The 27,773-nt window shown below is 56.2% G+C and overlaps 2 protein-coding genes and 1 long non-coding RNA gene across 4 annotated transcripts in view; 1 reads left to right on the top strand and 2 right to left on the bottom strand.

Annotated features, from left to right (window-relative positions):
• Positions 1-17,814, bottom strand: part of POP4 (POP4 homolog, ribonuclease P/MRP subunit) — a 32,320-nt gene extending 14,506 nt beyond the window's left edge. Inside the window, exon 1 of one of the 2 annotated variants that reach the window (XM_072749565.1) lies at positions 17,791-17,814. In XM_072749565.1, the coding sequence (XP_072605666.1) occupies positions 17,791-17,797 (7 nt within the window). In that variant the 5' untranslated portion in view covers positions 17,798-17,814. The remainder of the gene's footprint in view (positions 1-17,790) is intronic. The other variant, XM_072749543.1, reaches the window with a different exon arrangement.
• LOC112912598 (uncharacterized) lies at positions 753-13,355 on the top strand. Its single transcript, XM_072749527.1, has 4 exons — positions 753-1,738; positions 4,797-4,963; positions 12,466-12,704; positions 13,187-13,355. The coding sequence occupies exons 1-3, from the start codon at positions 858-860 to the stop codon at positions 12,696-12,698; spliced, it is 1,281 nt and encodes a 426-aa protein (XP_072605628.1). The 5' UTR covers positions 753-857; the 3' UTR covers positions 12,699-12,704; positions 13,187-13,355.
• LOC140597927 (uncharacterized) lies at positions 13,355-16,008 on the bottom strand. The gene is made up of 2 exons (XR_011999972.1): positions 14,275-16,008; positions 13,355-13,790 (listed from the first exon to the last, which is right to left on the bottom strand). It is a non-coding gene; the product is annotated as an uncharacterized lncRNA (long non-coding RNA).
• Positions 17,815-27,773: the final 9,959 nt, after the last annotated feature.

Genomic DNA, 27,773 nt, shown 5'->3' with positions numbered 1-27,773 from the left:
GTTTATCCGCCCAGGCTTCCCCCCGGAGTCCTGCTCAGGGCCGGGCATGGGGGTGACGGAGCCTCGTGCACCTGAGGCCCCAGCCGGGAAGCCCTGGGGGAACACGGACGGAGTCTCCGCTGTCCTGGCAGAAAGGGGGCCCGAGAAGGGATGCGCGCCCACGGCACCCCTTTCCCCGCCGCCTTCCAGCTTCAGGTCCGGCGGGTGCCCCCCAGGGGAGCAGGGACAGCCAGCTGCCGGCGGGAAGGGGCGTGGGGGCAAGGGGAGACCCCGGGTAGCTCCCAAGGCTGCGGCACCCCAACAGAGCTCCGTCCACTGCGGGGCGCCCCTCTCCCAGGAGCTCCCACTGAGGGGCGTCTCTGTGCTGGAAAATTCCCGGGTCGTTCTCCCGCCAGGGGCTTGGTTCATGGGGGGGGGGTGCGTGTGTGGCTGGGGCAGGGGAAAGGGGGTGTTCTCCATACTCCCCATAGCGTATTGCCTGCCGTCCCTCCACACACACCTCTGCACCCTCCCTAGAGGTTCCCCAACCTCAGCTTAGTCCTGAAAGCTGGACACCCCTTCCCTTGAAACCCTTAGCCTTTGAAGCTCCCGAAGCCAGAGATAAATGCTGCCAGCAGTGGGGAGCTCGTGGAAAGCCCCTGATGTTGGACTTTGGCCACACATTCAGCAAATATTAACTCAGCACCTTGAGCTCTCCCCAGTCCAATGAATGGAGGGAGGGGCTTCTGTGGGCCCAAGGCTCAGAGATCCGCATCAAAGGCCAAGGGGAGAGGCCTCTCGGCATTTCAGGAAAGTCCAAAGTAAGCTCATCTTAGGTGAGCGGAGGCTGCGGTACAGGGCTGGGGTTGCAGGTGCAGATGGAGTGCGGGCAGGCGGTGCGTGTGGTGGACATGGTGGGCGTGGTGGACGGCCCTCCGGGAGAGCATGTGGAGGAGGACAGCCCTCAGGCTCTAGGCTCTAGGCCAGCCCCAGTCCGGAGGCTGCATAGAAGGAGGCCGACGGCTCCACAGGAGCAGAGCATGAAGAAGGCTCCAGAGCAGCCGAGGGCGAAGGAGAAGGCTCCAGAGCAGCCGAGGGCGAAGGAGAAGGCTCCAGAGCAGCCGAGGGCGAAGGAGAAGGCTCCAGAGAAGCCGAGGGTGAAGAAAGCTCCAAAGCAGCACAGGACGACCGCGTGGGTGTTGACTGTGGCAATGGTAGTGGTCACAGTGGTGGTGGCAGTGCTGTTGAAGAGGACAGTGACCGCAAATGTGAGGATGGCTCAGGACATGGCAGCGGTGACGGTGGTGGCAACAAAGGCAAAGGAGATATTGTCGGAGAAGGTGATGGTGGAGGGGAGGCCTGCGATGAAGGAAGAGAGGACAGTCCCAGTGGAGGGGAACACGGCATGGGCAGCGAAGGCACAGAAGACGGTGGTGACAGATCCAGATATAGTGCAGCAGGGGAAGGCGGTGGTGGCAAACGTGGTGGCACACAAGTTGGTGAACACTTTGGTGGACGGTGTGGCACCTACAAAGGAAGAGAAGATGACGACGGCAGATGCAGAAAAGACGATGGCGGCAAAGGCAAAATCGTGGCTGAGAAGGGGTATTGATATGCTCCTGGAGATGGTGATGCAGAAGACAATCGAATGGTTGCTGGACAAAGCGATAGCAGTGGTGGCGGGGATGACAGTGAAGCAGAGAATTGTGGCATCGGCAGTGCTGGTGGTGATGGCAGCGGTGGTGGCCATGGCACTAAGGTGATTGGAGACCAAAAGGCTGGGGCTGGAGGGGGGTGCGAGGAGGGGGGACGCGCTGGGAGGGTTACCTGAGGCGAGGGGAGTGCGGGCCTCCGTTGCCTGCAGCTGCGGCCCAGCAGGTGCAGGGCCTGGGTCCCCCCGGGTCACTGCCCAGCAGGTGCAGGGCCTGGGTCTCCCCGGGGGGTCGCGGCCCGGCAGGTGCAGGGCCTGGGCACCCACGGGAGAGGCCAGCCCCCGGGGCGTGGTGCCAGGAGACCTACGGGCTGCGGGTCCCGCCCCCGGCGCCAGGTGTCCAGGGCCCCTATGAAGCCACTGAGGCATGGAGAGGCCGAGTCACGGCCCAGGCAGCACAGGCGGCCTAGCGGGCTGCGACCCCAGGGGCGGGACTCAGGGCGCTGGCACCCAGTGGGGCGTCCGCAGTGGCCGCGTGTGCGTGGGCTCCGGGGGCACCGGCTGTGCGCCCCTCCCGTGTGTGCAGGGCGGCGTCCTAGGAGGATGCGGGTGCCAGCACCCGGCCTGCCCGCCCCGCCAGCCGGAAGTCCCGGGGATGGGGGGATGGTGAAGATTCCCCGGGGGCTGGAAGTTAGCCTTCACGAGAAGACACGGGGAGACGTTGAGAGGTCGCAGGGTGACCTCCCTACGGCTGGGAGGGCAGGGACGGGGCGCAGGGAGGAGGCACCTGCTCCCCTAAGGCGCTCCTGCCTGGGCCCGGGAGGGGCCGCGTCCACCACCCGACACCGGCTGGCTCCCCAGCTCCGCGCAGCCCTGGCCTGTGCCCTGCGCGGCCCTGCTGGGCTCCGGGGGGCCCGGGGGTGCCATCTGCACCACGAGGCCTCCCTAGCCCCTGGCGTTGCTGGGGAGTCATTCAGAGCAGCTGGGAGCTAGGTTCCCTGAGGGACGCTGGTTGGGGGGGGGCCTCTCCTGCCCCTTTCCGCGCATTTCCTCACCGCGCAGTGTGAGTGCGGGTGCGTCCTCCCCACCGGTGAGGGCAGCGCCCGGGCAGCCAGCCCCGCAGCCCATGGTGGGCTCCTCGGGAGCCCGCAGTGGGCAGCTCACCGCAGCCTCCAAGGGCCCGCCAGGACTGCCCGCGGTCCCCTGCTCCCCAGCACAGCGGACGGCCAGAAAGCCGGCAGGAGCCGGGTGTGAACGACACAGCGGGGACCCGGAGGACCGCTCGATCCACGAAGGGACCTACCGTGAAGTGAGACCCGTGGGTTCTCAATACTCGAAATCCGTTAGTATTTGACACAAAGCTCATGTTATTGGCATAGCTGCGCGGCACCTGCGGACTGGGTACACCAAGTCACAGCCCGCGCCCCCTCCTCTCTCAGTGACTCGCGCCAGGTGCAGTCCGGTTGCTGTTAGGACTCCAGTGCGTCACTGTGACCTGTGTGTGCACGGGGCTCGCCCGTCCCGGCGGCTCGCTTCCAGGGTGGAGGAGGGGCCTGGACTCTGTGCCAGGGCTGCAGTGGGGGGAAAGGAGCCCGGGTGCCACGGGTGTCCTGGCAGGTCCAGGACGCAGGGAGCCAGGGCGGGGCAGGCGCACCTGACCTCCTCCAGGCCCTGGAGCACCCTGCGCGGCCTCCACACCCCACGTGGTCAAGCAGACACGTTGGGGGGATGTTGGTGGCACCTTCTGAGCTCGAGGGCAACGTGGTAGGTGGCAGGAGCCCTGGGTCGTGCTCTCCTAGGCTCTTGCTGTCCACAGTGCGGTTAGGACGCCAGCTGGAGGCTTGTGGCAAAGGCAGCAGCTCAGCCCGCATCGTGGCTGTACGTGGCAAGGCGGGCAGGGAGTCCCATGCACGGTGGGGACCCCGGGACCTCAGGAACTGCGGGGGCCAGAGCGCGGGACGCTCTGACCGCTCCTGGGACTGCACAGAAGCCCTGGAGCCTGCCCGTGGCCACGCCGCAGACCCGCAGACTTGTGGTAAGGGCTCCTGGTTCTCTCCCAGGACCGGGAGGGTACCGTCGCCTTAGAGCCTGGTGCTGGAGGACCCTTGGGGGGAAACATGTCAGCAGACGTTATTGAGCACCAGGGTCTGCCCCCTGCTGAGTCGAGGTCCCTCAGCGATGCTTGAGGACTCAGGCGTCATGGAAGGGAGGGGCCCTTCCCACCTGGGGTCCAGCTGAAGCCAGGGGAGAAGCAGCAGCTCCCGGCCTCTTGGGCTTTACTTCCAGGGCCCGTCAGGTGGCCTGTCAGCGCTGTGCTCCCCACGCGCCCCAACTGGGCAGAGCCCAAGCTGCCCGTGCCCCGCTTGCCTGCCCGCTTCCCACCCGTGTGGCCAACAGCTTCCTGACCTCAGGGAGCTCCTCAAAGCTCATCGTTGCGAAGGTCCGTCTATCTGTCCCGACCTGCAACCCCCCGCATTTCCACGGCTGTGTCACCTGTCACCTCTTGGGTTGTGGTCCTTCCCAGGTCACCTGGCCCTGCCTTCGCAGCCCACATGCGGAGCCCCACTGGCATCAGTGGCGTGTCAGAGGCATGTATGGGTGAGAGAACATCCGCCAGGGCCACCCTGACCCCCGCCGGGTGCCCGCCTCCGATCCCCTCAGACCCTTGGGAGCTCAGCCTGTAGCTGGTGTGTCTCACTTCACACGCAGGACTGGGCGAGTGTGCTCAGGGGCCCAGGGCGGGCACGCGTGGTCCCCGGGTCCAGCGCCTTCCCCTGCCCCATCCCAGGGCCAGGATCGAGGCCGGGGCGTTGTGCCCCCCACCAGGCCCAGGTCCCGGGGATGCGGGAGCCAGCAGAAGGCCGCGGACACCAGGAGGGTGCACTGGCCTCCGCGGTTGGCTGGGGGGAGCGCGTCCTGGCCTTGCTCCTTCCTGTCATACAGCAGAGGTTAAGCAGAGGGCAGGGAAGACCTTCCGTCCGGTCCGGTTCCATCTGCTTGTTAACTAAGTGCCACCTGCTTCATCCGAGCCAAGGAACGGCCCTCAGGGCCGGGGCCCTCTGTATGCATACGGCCGAGCTGCTGCCGTCCACTCGGCCTCGACACTAGGAGCAATAGCGTTTGGGCAGAAATACTCCAATGCTCATTAACACTCTCCGTTTGAAAGGCTTCATTCCAGGTTCATCAAGGAACCCGTCCAAGAAGAAGGCATCATGATGGTGCTCTGCTCCATCGCTGAGGAGAGGAAGAAAATAGCTAAACAGAAGAAGAAGGGCACAAGGTTTTGGGCTTTCTTTGTAGGTCTGTTCAGAGCCCAACCCAAAGAAACTGTTGGTAAGTGCAAGCTCCGTGCGGGGCGGCCGCCTCCAGGGCGTCGTATAAACAGCCCTTGACACCACAGAGACCCCACGGAAGGGTGACCCATGTGCGATGCTTTGCGCTGAGGTTGCTTCTGTGACATGGTCTCCGTGGACCTAACTCATCCTATGGGCAACACGGGCTTGAGTGTGAATGTCTCAGGAATCCGGGCATCCTTGCAAATGGCACGTGTCCACGCAGACCCGGGGCGTCTCTCCCCACAGGGACGTGTCCCAGCGTCCGACAGTGGGGCTGTGCTGGGTCCCCGCCGGCCTTCTGGCCCTGGCACCATTACGTGTCCCTGCAGAGGGAGCTGGGGGGAGGCTGGCACGGCCGAGCACCCACGAGCAGAGCCGGGGGGCCCTTCTCCACTTGCTCGTGGGGAGAGACGGCCGGGTCCCGGGTCCGGGAGCAGACGGGCCCAGGCCGGAGCAGCAGCAGCCGTCCAGGTGCAGATGAGTGCACCTGCCGCCGGCTCGAAGCGTCTCTCGGGCGTCGTGGGGGACGTTCAGCAGACCCTGGGAACGGCTGCTTTCCCCTCCCGAGTCCTCCCTCCTCTGCAGCCGAGGGGCAGCCTGGCCGGGGCTGCGTTCCGCTTCGGGGCCCGAGGCCGGCCTGGCTCCGTCCCGGGGAGGAGCGGGTTTCCAGCTGCGTCCACGCCGGGCCTCCTGGGAGGCTGCAGGCTCCCGCCTCCTGGCGGGGCCCACCCAGGCCCGGGCCCCTCTGGCCCCGGCGTCTCCATTCAGAGAAACCCTTCACTTGGACGGGGCCGTCGAAGCACAGAGCGGTTGGCGGACCGTGCGGAGAACCCCCCAAACCCCTCAGCCGCTTCCGTTCCCCCCACGTTCCCATCCTGCGTCCTTGTGGTGCATTCGTCACAAGTCAGCAACCAACCCCGACGCGTCACTGTTCTCCGTTCCCGGGCTCGATCGGGACTTTGCTAGTTCTCGCATCAAGGGTCCCTTCCTGTCCCAGACCTTCGGAGGAGGAGTGGCGCCCGGCTCGTGGCCCCTTTTCAGGGACACGTGACCTCCACGGGGCCTCCCTGGGGACGCCCGCCGCGACCTCTGGTTCTGGGGGTCCTTGCCAGGTTTGTCCACGTGACCCCAGCGTCTCTCCTGTCCAGGCTCTGCCCTTTCAGGGTCACTAAGTAGCTGCGCCGCATCCATTAACATCTCGTCATGATCTTTAAGAATCATGGGACTTCTTATTTTTAATTAAAATATATTTAGAGATTTTTCAAAGAATGCTGGGCTTCCTCATGTATATTTTTTCATCTTAAGCATTTTTACTATGTTCAATTTAAATAGAATAACTTCCATATAGTATATTGTTAGTTGGGGATCCAGCAGCTTATGTAATACCCACTGCTCATTAAATCGCAGGCCTCCTCACTGTCTATCACTGGGTACTCTCTCCCCTCAACCCCCATCGTCTGCAACTCTCAGCTTGTTTCCTATGATTAAGAGTCTTTTATGGTTTATCTCCCTCTTTGATTCCATCTGATTATTTTTTCCTTTCTTCCCTATGACCCTCCATTCTGCTCCTTAAATTCCACATATCAGTGAGATCATATGATAATTCCTTCTCTGAGTTACCCCGTTCACTTAGCATAATACCTTCTAGTTCCATCCATGTTGTTGCAAATGGCGAGATCTCATTCTTTTTGATGGCCCAGCAGTAGACCATTGTATCTACACAGCACCTCTTCCTTATCCATTCACCTGTGGATGGACATCTGGGCTCTTTCCATAATTTGGCTATTGTGAACATTGCTGCTATAAACATTGGGGTGCAGTTGCCACTGCCAATCACTACATTTGTATCTTTGGGGTAAATACCCAGTAGTGGAATACCTGGGTTGGAAGATAGCTCTGTTTTCAAGATTTTGAGGAACGTCCACAGTTTTCCACGGTGGCTGCACCAGCTTGCATTGTCACCAACATTGTTGAGGGTTCCCCCTTTCTCCACATCTTCACCAACATTTCCTGTTTCCTGACTTGCTAATGCTTGCTATTCTCACTGGCGTGAGGTGTTATCTCATTGCCGTTTTGATTTGTATTTCCCTCATGTGGAAATGAGGAGCATTTTTCCATGCGTCTGTTTTTCATGTGTAGGTCTTCTTTGGAGAAATGTCTGTTCATCTCTTCTGCCCATATCATGACTGAATTGTTTTTCATGGGTGTTGAGCTTGGTAAGTTCTTGACAGATTTTGGATACTAGCCCTTTATCAATAAACATTTTCAAATATCTTCTCCCATTCTGTAGGCTTTCTTTTGGTTTTGTTGATTGTTTCCTTTGCTGTGCAGAAGCTTTTTATCTTGATGAAGTCCCAATAGCTCATTTTTGCTTTTGTTTCCCTTGTCTTTGGAGACAGGGCAAGGAAGAAGTTGCTGTGGTTGAGGTTAGAGGTTGCTGCCTGTGGTCTCCTCTAGGGTTTTGATGGGTTCCTGTCACACATTGGATCTTTCATCCACTTTGAAGTTTTTTTTTGTTTTGTTTTTGTTTTTGTATGTAAGAAAAGGGTCCAGTTTAATTATACTGCACGTGGCTGTCCAATTGTTCCAAAACCATTTATTGAAGAGACTGTTCTTTTTCCATTTGATATTCTTTGTTAAAGATGAGTTGACCATAGAGTTGTGCATCCACTTTTGGGTTCTTTTTTTTTTTTTTAAATATTTTTATTTTTTATTTTTTATTATTTATTTATGATAGTCACAGAGAGAGAGAGAGGCAGAGACATAGGCAGAGGGAGAAGCAGGCTCCATGCACCGGGAGCCTGATGTGGGATTCGATCCCGGGTCTCCAGGATTGCGCCCTGGGCCAAAGGCAGGCGCCGAACCGCTGCGCCACCCAGGGATCCCTCACTTTTGGGTTCTGATCCAACATGTGTCTGCCTTTATGCCAGGGACATACTGTCTTCATGATGACTGACAGCTTTGTAATAAAGCTTGAAGTCAGGCATTGTGATGTCTCCACCTTTGTTTTTCTTTTTCAAAATTCCTGTGGTAATCTGGGGTCTTTTCTGGTTCCATGCAAATTTTAGGATTATTTGTCCGGCTGAATGAAAAAAGTTGATGGTATTTTGATAGGGATTGTATTAAGTGTGTCGATTGCTCTGGGCAGCATAGATATGTTAACAGTATTTGTTCTTCCAATCTATGAGCATGGAATGTTTTTCCACTTCTGCGTGTCTTCCTCAGTATCCTTCATGAGTGTTTTTTTTTTTTAAATTGAAGTTCGCCAACATATAACACCCAGTGCTCATCCCATCAAGTGCCCTCCTCAGTGACCGTCACCCAGTCACCCCAATCCCCCTGCCCACCTCCCATTCCATTACCTCTTTTTTGTTTCCCAGAGTTAGAGGAGTCTCTCATGGTTTGTCTTCCCTCTAATTTTTCCCACTTAGTTCCCCTCCTTTACCCTATAATCCCTTTCACTATTTCCTATATCCCTGTATGAGTGAAAGCATATGATATGGTCCTTCTCTGAGTGACTTTACTCACTCAGCATAATACCCTCCAGTTCCATCCACATCGAAGCAAATGGTGAGTATTCATCCCTTCTATTGGCTGGGTGATATCCCAGTGTATCCATAGACCACAGCTTCTCTATCCATCATCTGTCGATGGACACCGAGGCTCCTTCCACAGTTTGGCTATTGTGGACATTGCTGCTAGAAACATCGGGGTGCAGGTGTCCTGGCGTTTCATTGCATCTGAATCTTTGGGGTAAGTCCCCAGCAGTGCAATTGCTGGGTCGTAGGGCAGATCTATTTCTAACTCTTTGAGGAACCTCCACACAGTTCTCCAGAGTGGCTGCACCAGTTCACATTCCCAGCAACAGTGCAAGAGGGTTCCCCTTTCTCCGCATCCTCTCCAACATTTGTGGTTTCCTGCCTTGTTAATGTTCCCCATTCTCACTGGTGTGAGGTGGGATGTCATTGTGGTTTTTTTTTTTTTTTTTTTTTTTTTTTTTTTTTTTTTTTTTTTTTTAATTTTATTTATTTATTCGTGATAGAGAGAGAGAGAGAGAGAGGCAGAGACACAGGCAGAGAGAGAAGCAGGCTCCATGCACCGGGAGCCTGACGTGGGAATCGATCCCGGGTCTCCAGGATCGCGCCCTGGGCCAAAGGCAGGCGCCAAACCGCTGCGCCACCCAGGGATCCCCTGTCATTGTGGTTTTGATGTGTATTTCCCTGATGGCCAGTGATGCAGAGCATTTTCTCGTGTGCTTGTTGGCCAAGTCTACGTCTTCTTTGGTGAAATTTCTGTCCATGTCTTCCGCCCATTTCATGATTGGATTTTTTCTTTCTTGGGTGTTGAGTTTAGTAAGTTCTTTATAGATCTTGGATACTAGCCCTTTATATGATAGGTAATTTGCAAATATCTTCATGAGTGTTCTATAGTTTTCTAAGTACAGATCCATTGCCTCTTTGGTTAGGTTTATTCCTAGGTATATTATGATTTTGGTGCAATTCTTTGAGGGATCAGCTTCCTAAATTCTCTTTCTTCTGTCTCATTGTGAGTGTACAGAAATGCAAAGGATTTCTGTGCACTGATTTCGTAAAATGCCACATTGCTATTCCTGTAGGAGTTCTAGCAATTTTGGGGTGGAGTCTTTTCGGTTTTTCACAAACTATCATGTCAGTTTGCAGAGATAAGAGCTTGACTTCTTCATTACTAGCTGGATGCCTTTTATTTATTTTTGTGGTCTCATTGCTGAGGCTAGGACTTCTAATACGGTGTTGAACAACATAGGTAAGAATCAACATCCCTGTCATGTTCCTGACCTTGGGGGGAAAGCTATGTTTTCCCCCAAGGCGAATGACCATTGCTGTGGGGTTATCATAAATGGAATTTATGATATTGAGGTATGTTCTATCCCCACACCATGGAAAGTTTTCAAGAAAGGATGCTGTACTTTGTCAAATTAATTTTCTGCATCTATTGAGAGGATCCTATGGTTCTAGATCTTTCTTTTTATTAATGTTGTGATGCAAACTGATTGATTGGCAGATGTTGAACCACCCTTGCAGCCCAGGAATAAATCCCATTTGGTTGTGGTGAATAATCTTTTCAATGTACTGTTGGATCTCACTGGTTAGTATCCTGGTGAGAATTTTTGCATCATTGTTCATCAGGGATATTGGTCTATCGGTCTCCCTTCTGGCGGGGTCTTTGGTTTGGCATCAGGTTTTGCTGGCCTCACAGAACAAGTTTGGAAGTTTTCCTTTCATTTCTACTCTTTGAAAAACTTCAGAGGAATACATATTAATTCTTTAAATGTTTGGTACAATTCCCCTAGGAAGCCATCCAGCCCTGGATTCTTGTTTGTTGGGAGATTTTCTATTACTGCTTCAGTTTCCTTGCTGGTTATGGATCTGTTCAGGTTTTCTAGCTCTTCCTGTTTCGGTTTCATTAGTTTCTAAGTTTTCAGGAATGCATCCATTTCTTCCAGATTGCATAATTTGTTGGCGTATACTTACTCATGATATGTTCCTATAATTGTATTTCCTCAGTGTCGGTAGTGATCCCTTTCATTCGTGATTTTATCTATTTGGGTCTTTTTTTTCGTTTTCAGAAGGCAGGCTAGGGGTTCATCCATGTTATCAATCCTTCAAGAACCAGCTCCTAATTGCGCTGATCTGTTTCACTGTTCTTTTGGTTTCTATGTCATTGATTTCTGGTCTTATCTTTATTATTTCTCTTCTCCTGATGTATTTCCTGTTTTTTTCTCCAGGTTCTTTACATGTAATGTTGGGTTGTGTATTTGAGACTTTTCTTGTTTCTTGAGAAAGGCTTATATTGTTGTGTACTTCCTCTTCAGACCATCTTTGCTCTATCCTAGATATGTAGAACAGTTGTGTTTTCATTTTCATTTGTTTCCATGAATTTTTTAAACTGTTTATTTTTCTGGTTGACTCATTCATTCTTTAGTAGGATGCTCTTTAATCTCCAAGTATTTGAGTTCCTTCCAAATGTCCTATGGTGATTGATTTGTTTTCAGAGGATTATGGTCTGAAAATATTCAGGGAATATTCCCAATCTTGTGGTACCAGTTGAGACCTGCATTGTGACCCAGTATGTGATTTGTTCGGGAGAATTTTCCATGTGCAGTTGAGAAATGTGTATGCTGTTGCTTTAGGATGACATGCTCTGAGTATATCTATAATGTCCATCCGGTCCAGTGTGTCATTCAAAGCTGTTGTTTCTTTGATGATTCTGCTTAGATGATCTCTCCATTGCTGTGAGTGGGGTGTTAAGAGTACCCTATCGTTACTGTATTATCAACGTTTCTTTAATTTTGATATTAATTGGTTTCTATAATTTTCTGCTCCCATGTTATAGGCATCATTTACAATTTTTAGACCCTTTTGCTGCATAAACTCTTTAATTATGACATAGTGTCTTTCTTCATTTCTTGAGTCTTTAAATTCTAATTTGTCTATAGAAGGGTTCCTACTTGAGCTTTCTTTTGATGTCCATTACCATGATAGATGGTCCTCCACTACCTTACACTCAATCTGGAGGGGTCTGGTCTTTGAGTCTAAAATGAGTCTACAATTCCTCTACCATCGTGAAAGCCTTCTCACTGCACTTTTTAATGAAGAAAACTGGCTTCCGTGTGGTAGCCATGGGTCAGCAAGGGGTAGCCACCGTCCTTTAGGCAGGGACCCTGCTCCCGGTCACTCACAGGCTCCCTGAGCCGCCCTCATTCCTGCCTGGCCCCAGAGGGCACCCGAGTGTGATTCCCCCGCCCCAGGGCCCCTTCCTGTAGCAAACCTGCGGCCTACCCGACCAGATACAACTATCCCTCGACCCAAGCCCTTGAGTCCCAAAGTCATGCACCTGAAACTGGATCCTAAATTTACCTTTAAAAATGTTGATTATGCCCCTTTGAGGTCGCGGGAAGAGTAGGAGTTGGGTAACCTACATTGGACGACTATCACTATACAACTCTGGAGAGCTGGCGTGGACAACCACTGCCTCCAGAGTACAGGTCTCCTCTGTCCCCAGGGTCCCTTAACCACGTGCTTTCAGTTGACATTTCCAAAGTTCAGGGACAAAGAGCGTATGATGGGGAAGACCCAGCCCCACCACGGAGATGATTCTCCTTGAAAACGCACTTGCTTCTCAGCTCTCTGCTTTCAGGCGAGAGGGTTCTGTGGGAGGCAGGAAGCCTCCAGGCTCTGGAGAAGATTTTAGTTGGCACAGGTGCGAGGAGACACCTCGTGCTGCACCTGTGAGGGCAGAGCTTAGGGAAGGGCATGCTGGGTGTCAATTATCTGAGCCAAATGGACCGAAGTCCCCATAAACCTCTGCCCCCCAACTGTGGGTGGAGGGGACATGAGGCCGAGGCTGTGCTGGCCTGCTCAGGAATGTGGCCACTCGTCATGGCACGGGCGTGCTCCCAGCAGGAACCTAGGCCTTTGTGTATGCATAAGGCCCAACTTATTCAACCTTCCTTGTTTTTAGAGGAGGAGGCTTGGAGTCCTTTAGATGCATGGATTAGGAGACTCTCGAAGTCAGTTCTTCAGGCCCTAATGGAGCTGCCACCTGATAAGAAGCAAAAGCTCTTGAATGAATGTAAGGGCATCATCAGGGATCTGAAGTACACAGATGACAAGGAGCTGAACAGACTGGTCATGGGTAGTGAGGACCTGAAGCAGCAGCTGATGTGGAAGCTGAAAAAGTACCTCAATGAATAAAGTTCGGTACGTTGACTAGATGATTCTCCTGACCTACAGCACAGTAGGCCTAATTCATAGGTTCTCCTAATTCATAGGTGATTGGGAAGTTGGGGTAAGCCTCACCCATTCATTATTCATGTGTTGGGCTCAACTCTCTGAACCCATGAGACATGAGAGTCCTGGTTCAGAGGTCCCACACTGATGTCCCCTGGAGCCCCTCCCACCCCCTGGCCTGCCTGCCTTTATTCCTGGGAAAGACACTGACCCAACTCCTGACCAGAGTTGAAGCAGATGGAGCAGCCCTTCCTGAGTGAAGTCACCCAGGACCAGCGGGGTTCTGGGGTGCCCTGGGATGGGCTTTGGGCCCAAGAGGGCAGAGCAGACCTCCAGTCCTGTCTAACTCGGGAGAAGAAAACATTTTCCTGGCTCTCCCCTCGCCTCCCGTGCTTTAGTGTTTCCTTCTGTGTCTCCTTTGGAAAATCTTCATTTATTTATTCTTTTAACAGGTAATAAGAGCCTGGTGCAAAACTCGGAAGACTCCAGAGAGGACAGACGGAAAGGCGAGGCTTCCCCCTGCATGCAGCCTGCCCCAGCCCCCTCCCCAGAGGCAGCCACTGTGCCCCCCAGTCTTGGGTATTCCCTCACTCGCCTTGAAATGGTCTTTGGAAACCATAATCATTTCCTTGCACTTGTGTTTACTGATGAAAGCTTAGAAAAATCCAGAAAAGGATCAGGAGACCACTATCAATGTTACCATCCAGAAAATCATCCTTAAAGGAATGTGTGAAACGTTCCTCCGGCTTCAACACACCTTCTAATACCAGGTGTCGGCATCTCCGACACACTCACATTCTTCCGTTCAGACGTCTTTGAACATCGTTACCAAGTAACACTAACATCTGTGACGTCGTCCTTTAAAATGTCTCGTAAATATGCGTCATGGCCGTGGAGCATCCCGGCACTGAGCCCGGTCCCCGGTGTGGTTTTCACTGCTGCAGCGAACATTTTGCGTTAACCTTCCTTCACATCTTGGACTCGGACAGACACTCGTTCAGACACATTCCCCAGAGTAAGACTGCCGGAGCGAAAGTCTGCGCTGTTTCTGAAGGTCTTACATTCAATCAAAGTTCCTTTGAGACAGGGAGTGTCCGTAAGGTGCCCTCCCCGCCACAGGGTTTGGGGTACACATCTCACTGCATCTGCACCAAGACACAGGAGGATGGTGTATCACAATTCCTTACTAGATGGGGGATTATGGGCATCTTGGTTGGATTCGGTTTTCTTTGCTAGTGGGGGTGACAAGGCCGGGGTGGCCTCCTGCTGGCCCTCTCCCCAGGTGGTGGTGACGCACGCCCCCCAGGCCCAGTGGTTGACTCCCAGCAGAGGGTGAGGGGGTCCCAGTCTGAGCAGAGGGCTGGGTGTGGGCTGGCCCCTACGCTGGCAGAGTGGTGGCCAGGTGGGCAGTGACAACGGGGTGGCTGGAAACAGCTGAGGGCTGCCAGCAGGGCAAAGAGGCAGCCGAGGAGGAGCCTTGGTGGTGGTGGGGGACCCAGTAATCATAGAAAGAAACCACCTGTTTGGGCCGGTTATTAACCTGCTTCGGGTGTGCACATGACAGCGCCGAGCAAGGCTCTTCACAGGCAGACGGTTGTATTTTTAGCTGGAATGAACTCTCTTATTCTTCCGTCTTCTGAGATGTCTGGGTTGGATGTAAACACGACGGAGGTGTGTTGCGATGTGGGGGGGCAGTGAGGCCTGGGGCTCCAGGGTTGGAAGGAGGTGGTCCTCTCCCCATTACTTGTTGAGAGGAGCCATCTAGTGGGCAAGGCGGCGCATCCTCTCTCCTCCCTCCCGCCTCCCTGGGTCACCTGCCACCTGCCAGGCCAGGAGGTGGCTCCTCAAGGATGCCCTGTTAGGACTTCCCCTGGGCTGGGGGGCTCGGGTCTTCCTGAGGTTTGAATAAGCCACGAACACAGCGTCACCATGTGTCCTGCAACATGTCTGCAGAGAAACCAGAACGTGTCTCGATCCCGAACAATCAACACATGGGAATGAAGACCCGCCAGGACTGGCCTAAACCACCCCGGGAAGGGGGCCGTGGGGAGGTAAATGGCTTTACTGGCCAGAGGAGGCTTCTCGGAAGACTTGCTAACAGCGGGTCAGGAGGCGAAGCTGGGGCCTGGCCGCCTGACTCGCAGCCTCGGGGCAGCCGTGGGGACCCCAGATGCTGGCAGGCAGGGGGAGCCGCAAGGGGTTTCTCTCCACTACTGACGTGGTGGCTGTTTCTTTCATTCGTGGGCGTCTCAGGGACGGCCTTTCCCCGTTCTCCTTTGCAACGAAGCAAAGCCCTGAACGATTAACGGGTGAACGTCCATACAAACGACCCAACCCAAACTGGCAGGGCCGTAGGATGACGACGCACACGGAGCGGCGGCGACCACACGCGGGGACACTGTCCTCTGGGAGAGCGACTTGAAGAAGAAAAGCCTCAGGAACCAGGAAGCTGCACACACTTTCCAGCCAACACACTGCACTTCAGGGAGACAGGACGAGACAAGAATCTCAATGGAAACGAGATCAAGATGCCCAGGGCCCTGCTGTTTGGGGCCGCAGGAGAGGAGGGAGCTGCCCCAGGGCCGAGCACCAGGGAGGGAGTCAAGGTGCCTCCTGGGCAGCCTCATCACTGAGTGTAACGCGGAGGAGACGGGGACGGGCCTCTGGGATTCAGATCGGCTGCCTACACCGTGTGCCCCACAGCAACTTCACACTTACGGGCTTGGGGGGAATAAAGAGAAAGACAAACGGGAACTGGTGCTGGGGACCGCTCAGGGTTCCCGGGCAGTGAGAGCCTGGCTCAGAGGAAGCCGCACAGGTGGGCCAGGATCTCCGGGTGTGGCACCGTGCCCGGGGGATTCCAGGGTGTAAACATGTGGATTATGCACCTGTCCCGAAACCAAACAAGAACCAGCCTGGCCCCCAGCTCCCGGGGCTGCCTCTCAGGGACCGTCCACCGCCGCCCTGACTGGCCTGGAGGCCCTCCCTCTCAGAGGCCTGGCCCCGCTGGCACGGGAACGGGTCCCGCTCATCCCCAGGCAGGTGGCACAGGCACCTCGGCTTCCGGGCAGGAGGGCCTGCTGAGCCGGGAGCCCTTTGGGATGTGGGGTCTTCTCTCTGGTGTCTCTTTTTTTTTTTCCTCTGGTGTCTCTGCAACAGGACGTAATGCAAGCCACAAGTGTGAGCCCGTCATAAAGGACCACAGAGAGCACAATTCCACGCATAGCAAATGTTCGAATAGACAATCTGTAGAGATTGAAGAGCAATGAATAGGGGTCAGATTGAAGAGCAATGAATAGGGGTCAGGGGCTGGGGCAGGGCAGAATGTGCTTGGGTGCCCACGGGTGTAGGGTTTCTTTTGGGGTGTTAACAATCCCCTGGAATCAAGTAGTAGGAACGGGTACAGGATTCTGTGAATACACCAGGAATCTCTGAATGGCAAACTTTAACGGATGGATGGATTTTCTGCCATGTGAAATTAATCCCAATACAGCTGTTTAAAAAGCAACTTTTACCTCTCTAGCCACTGCTTCATTTCTCTGTCCCTGTGCAGTGCAGTTCCTCAAATGACTTTGCCAGTTTGGCTTCTGGCTGCTTTCCAGCAGACATTTGGTAGAAGAAATAAAAATAAAATGGTGTTTCGCAAACGCTAATTCACGTGGGAACCGTCGGTGGTTCCTGCTGACATGTAGATCCTGGGGCCTCACTCCCGGGTCCTGCATGTGCAACAAGTTCAGATGCTACCTCGGGTCAGTAGACGACAGCAGGAGGTGACTGGTGCAAGATACGGCAAGTCAGGAGCTTGAACGGTTGCTCTAGAAGTCTAAGTAGCTCAGTTGAAACTTGTAGGATGGGGGTCCCTGGGAGGCCCACTTGGTGAAGCATGTGCTGTCAGCTCAGGTTGCGATCCCAGTGTCTTAGGTTGTGCGCTGCATCAGGCTCCTGGATAGGAGGAGGGGGAGGAGGGTGTGTTTCTCCCTCCCCCCAGGTCTTGCGTTTTCTTTCTCTCTCTGAAATAAACTCGTAAAACTTAAAAAAATAAGTCACGTGCTAGAGCTTCCTGGGACGCGGAGGGTTGGAAGTACCACGCTTTGTTAACAGTAAGATGTTTGGAAACAAAGGGGCTTTTCACAGCGCGGGGTCAGTGACCTTGGGGCCGTCGTACAGCACAGTCTGGTAAAGCAGGGAAGGTCTTTGTTCACGCTCAAGACCTAGTTTCAACGTGGTTTCCACCTGTAAAGCTTGCAGGCTCCCGGGTCTCACGTGCTCGGGGGACAGAGCGTGGGTGTCACTGGAGTACGCGTAAGCGAGGGGGCTGCTGTCAGGGCCGAACAGTGGGCAACGCGGCTGACGTGGGCCGTGGGAGCTCCGCTGGCCCCGAGCTCCCGAGCGCCGCTGAGCAGGCCGAGCTCCCGCGGTGCAGCACACGGAGGCTGTTGTCCTGCAGCGGTCGCGGGGCCTGGTTCTCCCTCCCCAGGACCGAGGCGAGGAGGCCTGTGTCTCAGGAGCTGCCCCAGCACCGAGCGCGCTTCAAGGGTCCCAGGCGCCAGCGCAGGCCGGGAAGTGGTGCCGCCGCGTCCGCACCCACGGTCCTTGGTCCTGGAGCCTCGCGCGGCCGCGCCCTGGTCCGCGCCTCCGCAGGGTTCATCGTTTTAGACGCTTTATCACGAGAGAGGCAGACGCGGGCCGGGGAGAAGCGGGCTCCCCGGGGACCCCACGCGGGCCTCGATCCCGGGACCCGGGTCACGCCCCCAGCCCCCCCCCCGCGCCCCCAAACCGACGCGTTTCATGTCGTTCTGCTCCCGAACGACCCTTGGGAGTCGCTGTCATCCTGGCGCGCGCCGAGAACCCGCACCGGGGATGTGGATGCCAGCGCCTGCGCGGGCCGGTGGGGGAGGGGCCCGCCGCGTCAGCCCCGCCCCCCCCCCGCCGCGTCAGCCCTCGCCCCCCCGCCGCGTCAGCCCCGCCCCTCCCCCGCCCCGTCAGCCCCTCCTCCTACCCGCCCCACCCCCCCCCCCCCCCCCCCCCCGCCGCGCCGGGCCAGCGCGTCCCGTACCCTTCATCCTCGGTCCTCCCGGGCCGGGCTGGGGCGGCCCCGCGTCTCGGCCTCCGCGCCCCTCCGACCGCAGGGGGCTCCGCGGGCCTCCTCGTCCCCGTACCCGTCCCCACGCCCCTCGGACGCCGCACCGCACGCTCTAGCCGGCAGCTGGGCTCGGGCGCGGGGCTTTGACGCGCCGCCTGAGACGTCACTGACGCGCGACCCCGCGGCCGGGCCTGCGCAGGAGGCCGGCCCCGCCCCCGAGGGCCCCGCGGGTCAGGGCGTGGGAGGCGGGGTCTGCGCGCGGGGCTCGCGGGGGGGGGGGGGGGGGGGGGCTCGGGGGCGGGGGGCTGGGGCTGGGGCGGGGCTCCGGGGGGCGGGGCGGGGGCGGGGGCTCGGGGGCGGGGCGGGGGCTCAGGGGGCGGGGCGTGGGCGTGGGCGGGGGCCTCGGAGGAGCGGGCCATGTGGAGTAGCTGAAGTAGCTGCTGCGGCCTGGACCGCCCAGGGTGACACCGGTGAGACCAGGGCTTGGGCGGGACAGTGGAGGCTCACGGGTGGGTCCGGCCGGGCGCCCTCAGTGTTCAGGCCGACGTCGGGAGCCTGGAGAGGTGGGATTCACCGGGGAAGGAGGGCGGGGCGGAGGGGCCCCTCCAGGGCCGGGCCCGGCGGCAGGCGAGGCCGCTGACAGCTTCACTGGAGCAGTCGGGGCCGCTGTGCTGCGAGGAGATGCAGAGTCGCCGGTTCCGTGGTCACCGATGCTCCCGGACAACCCGGCCGAGGCGGGAGCGTGAGGCGCAGGGCTGGGTCTGGTTCACTGGTTCGATCATCACGTGGTGACGGTGACTGCTGGACCGACTCTTAGACGTGCGGCTCGTGGGCCGTGTCAGAGCCTTCTGGGGAGCGAAGCGCCTGAAAACGTCGCTGACATCTGGCCCCTGCCGCCCCCCCGCCACCGAGGAGTCCTCCGTATCGTCTTTGCTGGGCAGCCCAGCGGTCCCTGGTCCCTGGTGGCTTTGGGGAGGGAGGGATGCGCCCTGGGTGAGGCTGGAGGGGTCCCCCTCGGCGGTACCCCAGGGCCTGGGCCTCAAAGCACGGAGCCGCCCGGCAGCAGCAGCGCCACGGATAGGGATGCGGACGCTCAGGCCCTCTCTGCGCCTGCACCTTAACCAGAGCCTCCAGGGACCGGTGTGAGCAGCCCTGACCTAACGGACACCGTATAGGATCGTCCCGGATCCCAGTGGCTCCCCGTTCGCTCAGCAGCAGAAGGAGGTGGGGCAGGAAGCCACCTGGGATAACTGAACCCCATCTCCTTCCTCGTCACCTTTGATGGGATTGGGGCCAATCACTGCCCTTCTCTAGGAATTTGGATGGGGCCGTGTGCGCGCGTGTGTGCGTGTGTGTGAGGTGCACACCTTCTCCCTGGGGCGCCGGATGTAGAACTTACACACCTGAGAGCGGGTCATCTTTAACCAGCTGCAGGGCCCCGAGCAGGTGGATGTGTCAGGCAGCAGATAGCGCCGGCCTTTAGGGTTCTGTGGCAGCCCCATCCTGAAGCACAAGCTCCTCTCCCACCCTGGGGCTCCGTGAGGTACCCTGCATCCCGGAACGTCCCCGTGAGCCTCGTCTGCCTTGAGTGGGCCGGCTGTGTCAGCTGGGACTTGCGGTGGCAGCAGGGAGCCCGGACGCTGGCTGCCTTCCTCTGGAGAGGACGTCTTGGTTGCTGAGGGCTTTCAGGGGCCCACGGGAGGCAGGTGGCCCCAAAGGAGCCGGGCGGGTGGGCAGCGGAAGACCGAGGCAGGGCGCTGCGGGGCGGACAGGCCAGTAAACATAAGCCACGGCCACGGGGAATGGCCCAAGCCGTTCTCACCCTGGGTCTCCCTCCCGGGGCTGTCCAGGGCCGCAGAAGGGGCCGACGGAGCTGCCCTGGCTCGCGGGCCCCTCTCAGATCCCCTGCCACGGATCTGCACACAGCGAGGGTGTAGTCAGTCCCCAAGGGAATATGGTGATGAAGGAAGAACGGCTGCTGGGCAGCCCCGACGTGCACGGCTCTGAGTCCCGGTCGAGGCAACTAGTTTGAGGGTGATTCTGCAAAGCTGGCAGGAGGGAGCAGAGAGCGAGCCCAGAAGGAGGAAAAGACGGTAAAGGGCTCTGTCTAGGTCACCTGTGTGGGCGACGGGACTTGGTGTCCTGAGGCAGGCCGAGCGCCTTTGACATGACCCACCAGGGATGGGAGAGGCATGCCCAGGGGACCCCCGGGCCTCACCCGAACTCCTGCGCCGCCCCTGTGCCTGTGCCACACTGAACAGGCTCTGAGGCTTAGCAGAGGCCCTGGTGGAAGAGCAGAGGACACGGACCGGGCCCCTGGGACGGGCCCTTGGGCACCACCTGGGAGCAGAGGACACAGACCGGGCCCCTGGGATGGGTCCTTGGGTGTCACCTGGGAGCAGAGGACACAGACCGGGCCCCTGGGACGGGCCCTTGGGCACCACCTGGGAGCAGAGGACATGGACTGGGCCCCTGGGACGGGTCCTTGGGTGCCACCTGGGAGCAGAGGACACGGACCGGGCCCCTGGGACGGGTCCTTGGGTGTCACCTGGGAGCGGAGGACATGGACTGGGCCCCTGGGATGGGCCCTTGGGCACCACCTGGGAGCAGAGGACACAGACCGGGCCCCTGGGATGGGTCCTTGGGTGTCACCTGGGAGCAGAGGACACAGACCGGGCCCCTGGGACGGGCCCTTGGGCACCACCTGGGAGCAGAGGACACGGACTGGGCCCCTGGGACGGGCCCTTGGGCACCACCTGGGAGCAGAGGACATGGACTGGGCCCCTGGGACGGGCCCTTGGGCACCACCTGGGAGCAGAGGACATGGACTGGGCACCTGGGACGGGTCCTTGGGCGCCACCTGGGAGCAGAGGACATGGACTGGGCCCCTGGGACGGGCCCTTGGGCGCCACCTGGGAGCAGAAGACATGGACTGGGCACCTGGGACGGGTCCTTGGGCGCCACCTGGGAGCAGAGGACACGGACTGGGCCCCTGGGACGGGTCCTTGGGCGCCACCTGGGAGCAGAGGACACGGACAGGGCCCCTGGGACGGGTCCTTGGGTGTCACCTGGGAGCGGAGGACACAGACCGGGCCCCTGGGACGGGCCCTTGGGCGCCACCTGGGAGCAGAGGACACGGACCGGGCCCCTGGGACGGGCCCTTGGGTGTCACCTGGGAGCGCCCACCGGCGCTGGGTCAGTCCGAGAAGGCCGAGGGGAGGGCCTGCGTGGTGCAGAGCATCTTTCTGGTTACGACACACCGATCGTGTTTAAATGCCCCCAGTAACCTAGATGCGGGGACGGAGTCGATGCCCCCAAACGGGACTGATGCAGTGAGTACCTCAGAACACGCCACGCCAACCATGTCGTGAAAATTTCCCTTTCGGTCTTGACCAATGGCGTGAGTCGGGCACTTGGGAACCTTACTCGTAGGACCGAGCAAGGACAAAGGCTCTGGTCTTCCTCTCCGGCCTGTGGGCGCCTTTGCACGGCCTCTTCTACGGAGCACGCACCGGTAGGAGGCCAAACGCCTACGTCTGTTCAATAAATAAAAACCAATTGCTGACATATCTGCTGTGTTTAGGGCATTTTTCTTCGTCCCTGCCTCATACAACGGAGGGGGAAACGGCAAGTTCCTCATTTATTTGACTGATTTTAGTTTTTAACAGGTCAGCCAGCGCAGGGCTTTGACCCGGGTCTGCCTTCCGCTCGCCGAGCCGCCCTGGCCCCGGTTCCGTCGTCCCGGGGCGTCGCTCTGGCAAAGGTCGGGGCGGACGGGCTGGCGCTTCTTTCCTTCTGCGGTTCTCCTTGTTAGGTTTGCTTTGCCGTGTGCGTGCCGTGTCCCCCCACGTCGTCTCCACCGTGACAGGTGCCCTGACTGCCCACGCCGTGCGTGGATGGCTCAGCCCCCTCCCCCCTGCGGCTGGCTCAGCCTCCGTCGCCGCGCGTCCCGGGCCCGTGCGGAGACCTCTCCATGTTCCCGAGGGGCCTCTGAGACCCCCGCGAGGGCCGCCTTTGCTCAGCCGCCCCGAGACCCGCTGCTTCTTGTTTCCACACCTCAACCCATCTGGGAAGGAGTCTCAGTGAGGCCTCCACCTCCGGGGACGCCGCTGTGGAAAAGCGCTGAGTTTCGCTGCAAGGAGACGGCTGCGGTCCTGGTTGGGGACATCCCGCTGCGTCCGCGTCACAGGTCACAGGCCTGTCCCGCGGCAGGGAGGCCGGGAGGCTCCTAAGGCCCAGCCTAAATGCTGCTTCAGTTCAAACCACGAATGGGGAGCCCGTGCTTCCCTCCCGCACCTCGTCGCAATTCATGGTTTCTCTCCCTGGGCCCCTTCCCACCCCATGACTGTGCTGATCTTGGTCCACGTGGAATTCCAGTTCGCTGTGGGTGTGCTCACCCCTCCTGTGGGGCCACCAGCTCCTTCGCAGAGTGGGGGCCGGGAATCCTCCCACCGTCAGCTCTTTCTCCAACTCGGAGCTGCGTGTGTCTGACTGACTGACAGGAGGTAACGGCCCCGCTGAAGACCGCAGGGCCCGTGGCACACGGACACCCGTGTCTCCAGCCTCCCCTGCCTCTGAGTCCCGCTGGCCACCTCTCCCGTGCTTGGGCCACACAGCTTTCCCTTTTGGGGTGACGGTCTGTGGTAGATCCCCACCTCAGGGGAACCCCAAGCTCCCACCTCAGTGACCTGCTGATGCTCGGCCACCGGGGGGCCTAGTGTGAAAATCAGCATGTCCCAGGAGAGCCCTTCCCAGAGCAAATGTTCTGCTGAAAACCACTGGGAAGTTACAGTTTACACATTGAATCTTCCCTGTGTGTGACAATTGCTTTAATTAAAGATATTTTATTGCTTTGATTTTATTACAGAAGTAGTGTTCATCGTGGCAACGTTGAGCCTTGCAGTCAGCCACCAACGCACACACCATCCCACCCACCATGGTGACGTCAACCCTTAACACCTTGGGGTATAACCATCTAAACCTGTGTGTGTGTGTGTGTGCGCGTGCGTGCCCCAGTGCTTCTAGTCTCTGTGTAATAAAATCCAGATTCAATCCTTATTTTAAACATGCTGCAGGAACTTGCTATTTAAACGAATTCTAAAGTAATTCCTTTCAGGATATGAATTAATTCCTCTAGGATTTATTGGTCCCATGGGGTCAGGGAAAATCTGAAGTTATAAACTGTTTATGGTTGGGAGTGTCTAGGTTTGAAAATCTTTGAAAATTTCTATTTCTGTCCTGCCTCCATATCCATGCATCCATGTATACTTCTTCCATTCTTCCATCCATCCATCCTTCCGTCCATCCATCCACTCATCCATCCATCCATCCTTCCATCCATCCATCCATCCATCCAATCTTCCATCCATCCATCCATCCATCCATCCATCCATCCATCCATCCTTACATCCATCCATCCATCCTTCCATCCATCCTTCCACCCATCCTTCCATCCATCCATCCATCCATCCATCCTTCCATCCATCCTTCCACCCAATCTTCCATCCATCCATCCATCCATCCACCCATCCTTCCATCCATCCATCCATCCATCCTTCCACCCAATCTTCCATCCATCCATCCTTCCGTCCATTAATCCATCCTTCCATCCACCCAGCCTTCCATCCACCCATCCTTCCGTCCATCCATCCACCCAATCTTCCATCCATCCATCCTTCTGTCCATCCATCCTTCTGTCCATCCATCCACTCATCCATCCATCCATCCTTCCATCCATCCATCCATCCATTCATCCACCCATCCATCCATCCATCCATCCATCCATCCATCCTTCCATCCATCCTTCCATCCATTCTTCCATCCTTCCATCCATCCATCCTTCTGTCCATCCATCCACTCATCCATCCATCCATCCTTCCATCCATCCATCCATCCATCCATCCATCCATCCATCCACCCATCCATCCATCCATCCAATCTTCCATCCATCCATCCTTCCATCCATCCATCCATCCATCCTTCCATCCATCCTTCCATCCATCCATCCATCCATCCATCCATCCATCCATCCTTCCACCCAATCTTCCATCCATCCTTCCATCCATCCTTCCACCCATCCTTCCGTCCATTCATCCATCCATCCATCCATCCATCCATCCATCCTTCCATCCTTCCACCCATCCATCCACCCATCCTTCCATCCATCCTTCCACCCATCCTTCTGTCCATTCATCCATCCTTCCATCCACCCAACTTTCCATCATCCATCCATCCATCCATCCATCCATCCATCCATCCAATCTTCCATCCATCCATCCTTCCATCCATCCATCCATCCATCCATCCATCCTTCCATCCATCCTTCCACCCATCCTTCCGTCCATCCATCCACCCAATCTTCCATCCATCCATCCTTCCATCCATCCATCCATCCATCCTTCCATCCATTCTTCCATCCTTCCATCCATCCATCCTTCTGTCCATCCATCCACTCATCCATCCATCCATCCTTTCATCCATCCATCCATCCATCCATCCTTCCACCCAATCTTCCATCCATCCATCCTTCCATCCACCCAGCCTTCCATCCACCCATCCTTCCGTCCATCCATCCACCCAATCTTCCATCCATCCTTCCTTCCATCCATCCATCCATCCATCCATCCATCCTTCCATCCATTCTTCCATCCTTCCATCCATCCATCCTTCTGTCCATCCATCCACTCATCCATCCATCCATCCTTCCATCCATCCATCCATCCATCCATCCACCCATCCATCCAATCTTCCATCCATCCATCCATCCATCCATCCATCCATCCATCCATCCTTCCATCCATCCTTCCATCCATCCATCCATCCATCCATCCATCCTTCCATCCATCCATCCATCCATCCATCCATCCATCCATCCTTCCACCCAATCTTCCATCCATCCTTCCATCCATCCTTCCACCCATCCTTCCGTCCATTCATCCATCCATCCATCCATCCATCCATCCATCCATCCATCCTTCCATCCTTCCACCCATCCATCCACCCATCCTTCCATCCATCCTTCCACCCATCCTTCTGTCCATTCATCCATCCTTCCATCCACCCAACTTTCCATCATCCATCCATCCATGCATCCATCCACCCATCCATCATCTATTAGCGTGTTATATATTTTTAAATTGAGTGTTGAGAGACTGACATGAAGAGACAGGCCGGGAACAGGGCTGGGCTGATGGAGTGCCCTCCACAGGGAGCCTCGCACACTCAATGCCACATATTTATGGTGTTCCCCAAGGACTGGATTACACCAGGAGAGATGGACATCCCTGCTGCACAAATTAAAAATATTCCGCAGTGTGGAGCAGACTAGCTGAAGATGAGCATCTTCTCTCTTTTATTATTTATTTTTAAAAAAGATTTTATTTATTTACTCATGAGAAACAGAGAGACAGAGAGGCAGAGACACAGGCAGAGGGAGGAGCAGGCTCCATGCAGGGAGCCCCATGTGGGACTCAACCCCGGGTCTCCAGGATCACGCCCTGGGCCAAAGGTGGCGCTAAACCCCTGAGCCACCCGGGCTGCCCAGCATCTTCTCTTTCAACAATGTAGTTGAATGTCTCTCGGCCTGAACCCCTCGCTGTATTGATTCGAGGTAATTATTTGTGCATTCGAAATCTGGCCGCCCCAGCCTGGGAGTGCCCCGCATCGCCACACTGCACGGCCACCTCCTCCCCAGCCGTCACTGCCAGGCCGGAAGCCGTTGACAGTTCCGAGGACAATTAATCAGTCAAATGGAATCAGTTTCTGCTGATAAAGGAGCGCCTTCCCTGTAAACCTGCCATTCCATTTTATGGGAATTAACGTTCTGAAAAGGGACTGTCGTCTGCTTTAGTTAAAAGCCCCGATTCATTAGGACCCTGTTTGGAGAAGCCGTGGGAGGTGGTGGTTGGGGGAATTAAGTTTTTACCATCGAGGGGCTTAGAGCTGGGTCACTGGAGAGGAGCAGCTTTTGGGGAGTTAGGGAGCAGGACTATGTTGGGCCGCAAACAGGGCATTGGTCGGTTATGCAGATAACATTGTGTTGGTAGATTGTGCTGTGGACATACTGCAGAGCCTCCAAAGCAGAAATGGAAAATCTTGTATGCCATAACTTACTATAAATAAATAAATAAATAGCACCGAAAACCCAACATTTGCAAGGAAAAGAAAACCCCGTTTATCTGCAATCCGATTTCACTTTCCTATGTTCTTAAATGGAAAACTGGATACATGTTATACAAAAACATCAATTATGTGCTTTGGCGATGGGATTGTGCTTAGCCCTCAGACTTCTTTGCTACAGCCCCTTTAGGGAGCGTTCCGAGGGCGGCCATCCCTCCTGGGCCTCCGGGCCTGGAGCGTGCACACAGCTGTTGGAGGCTGCGAGGGCAGAGGCAGGATGCAGGCTGGCCAGGGCCTCCTGGGGGCGGGATGCTCCCCCAGATGCTCAGGGATTGGGCCCCTCACGAAGCGGGCTGGGGTGGGGAGAGAGCCCAGGGCTTGTCGGGAAGTGGGGAGATTGCTCCTACTCAGCTGCTTGGCACCCATCGCCTGTCGCCACATAGGAATGTGGGCTCCGTCAGCCACATACTATGATTTTCTCAAGAGAAGCCAGAAATTGGATTTTTACATGAGGTGTACTAATATTGTAAAGTTTGCAGGCCAAGCAAAACATGTCTGAACCCACCTCGGAGGCTGTAGGAAGGGAAAGCTGAATGTGGCTTTTGTGATGCAAGACAAACCCCGGACGGGACTGTCTCTTTTTCTTCTGGTTTTCACCTCGCCAGCGCTGAGTTGGCACTGGCCAGGGACTGGAGTGCGGGGTCACTCGCTCCTTCATTCGAACGAATGCAACCGGGACCCGGACTCACCACTCGGTTTGAAACGAAGATCTTGAAAATCCCCTACAACCGCTGTGGGCTCCTCCTTCACTCCATCTCTCTGCCTCCTTGGGCCAAGGCAACCATACCCATCACTCTCCTGCTTTCCTTTTAGGTTTATTTCACCTATAGGTTTTTTTAAAAATATTTTTCATTTATTAGAGATTCAGAGAGAGAGAGAGAGAGAGAGAGAGAGAGAAGCAGGCTCCATGCTGGGAGCCTGACGTGGGACTCGATCCCGGGTCTCCAGGATCACACCCTGGGCCGAAGGCGGCGCTAAACCGCTAAGCACCGGGGCTGCCCTCACCTATTGGTTTTTAAAGAGCCTGTTAGTCCATCCGTCCGTCCATCCATCCGCCCATCCTCTCTCTATCTTTTGGCTTTCGTTGGGTTTTGTAACTGTATAAACATATTATACTGTACGTAATCTTTTGGGACTTACCTTTTTCAACCAATAGGTGATAAGATGCAGTTCATTTGTTTTATGTGAATGTCCAGTCCTGAGAGTCAGTGGCAAAGCGTTTCCAGCGAGGTTGTGCCAGTTTATGTGGAGCGCGTGATCCACATCCTAACACCTGGTATCGTCAGACGTTCGCCTCGTTGGTCGTGATCATTATGGACTCGGTCTGCCCTCCCGTTATCCCTCGTGACGCCGAACACGTCGCCAGTGTTTACCGGCCGTATTTTTTGTGGTTCTTGTCTTCTGTCCTTTTCCCCATCGTATCATCTGTGCTTTCCCGACCGATTTCTACGAGTTCCCTTGCAAGTGCTCGATATTAATCCCTTAATGGAGGCATTTTCCGAGTCTCTTTCCACTTTCTTTATAGGGCTCTTGATAAACAAAGGCTCTTTATCGTACTTGGTCACGATCCTCCATCTGCTCTCTCATCGTTACCATTTTTGGAGGGTTATTTAAGAAATCCTTCCCGACTTCACAATCTGAACGATGTCACCCTTATTTTCTAGGGCTACCACTTATTGATAAGAATATTACTTGTCACTCACCCTCTCAAAAAAAAAAAAGAATCAAGTGCAGGGAACAAATCTGATTTTTGTTGGGTCTCTGCTGGTTGGTGGCAC

Source organism: Vulpes vulpes, chromosome 1, assembly GCF_048418805.1.
Source record: "Vulpes vulpes isolate BD-2025 chromosome 1, VulVul3, whole genome shotgun sequence".
Classification (NCBI taxonomy): Eukaryota; Metazoa; Chordata; class Mammalia; order Carnivora; family Canidae; genus Vulpes; species Vulpes vulpes.
Note: the sequence above shows the minus strand (reverse complement) of the source record. Positions and strands in the feature narration are given on the sequence as shown.

Coding starts and splice junctions, on each gene's coding strand:
- LOC112912598 (XM_072749527.1), top strand. CDS start 858: ATGGAGTGCGGGCAGGCGGTGCGTGTGGTGGACATGGTGGGCGTGGTG. Junction 1,739..4,796: donor GTGGTGGCCATGGCACTAAG/GTGATTGGAGAC, acceptor TCCGTTTGAAAG/GCTTCATTCCAGGTTCATCA. Junction 4,964..12,465: donor CCAACCCAAAGAAACTGTTG/GTAAGTGCAAGC, acceptor CCTTGTTTTTAG/AGGAGGAGGCTTGGAGTCCT.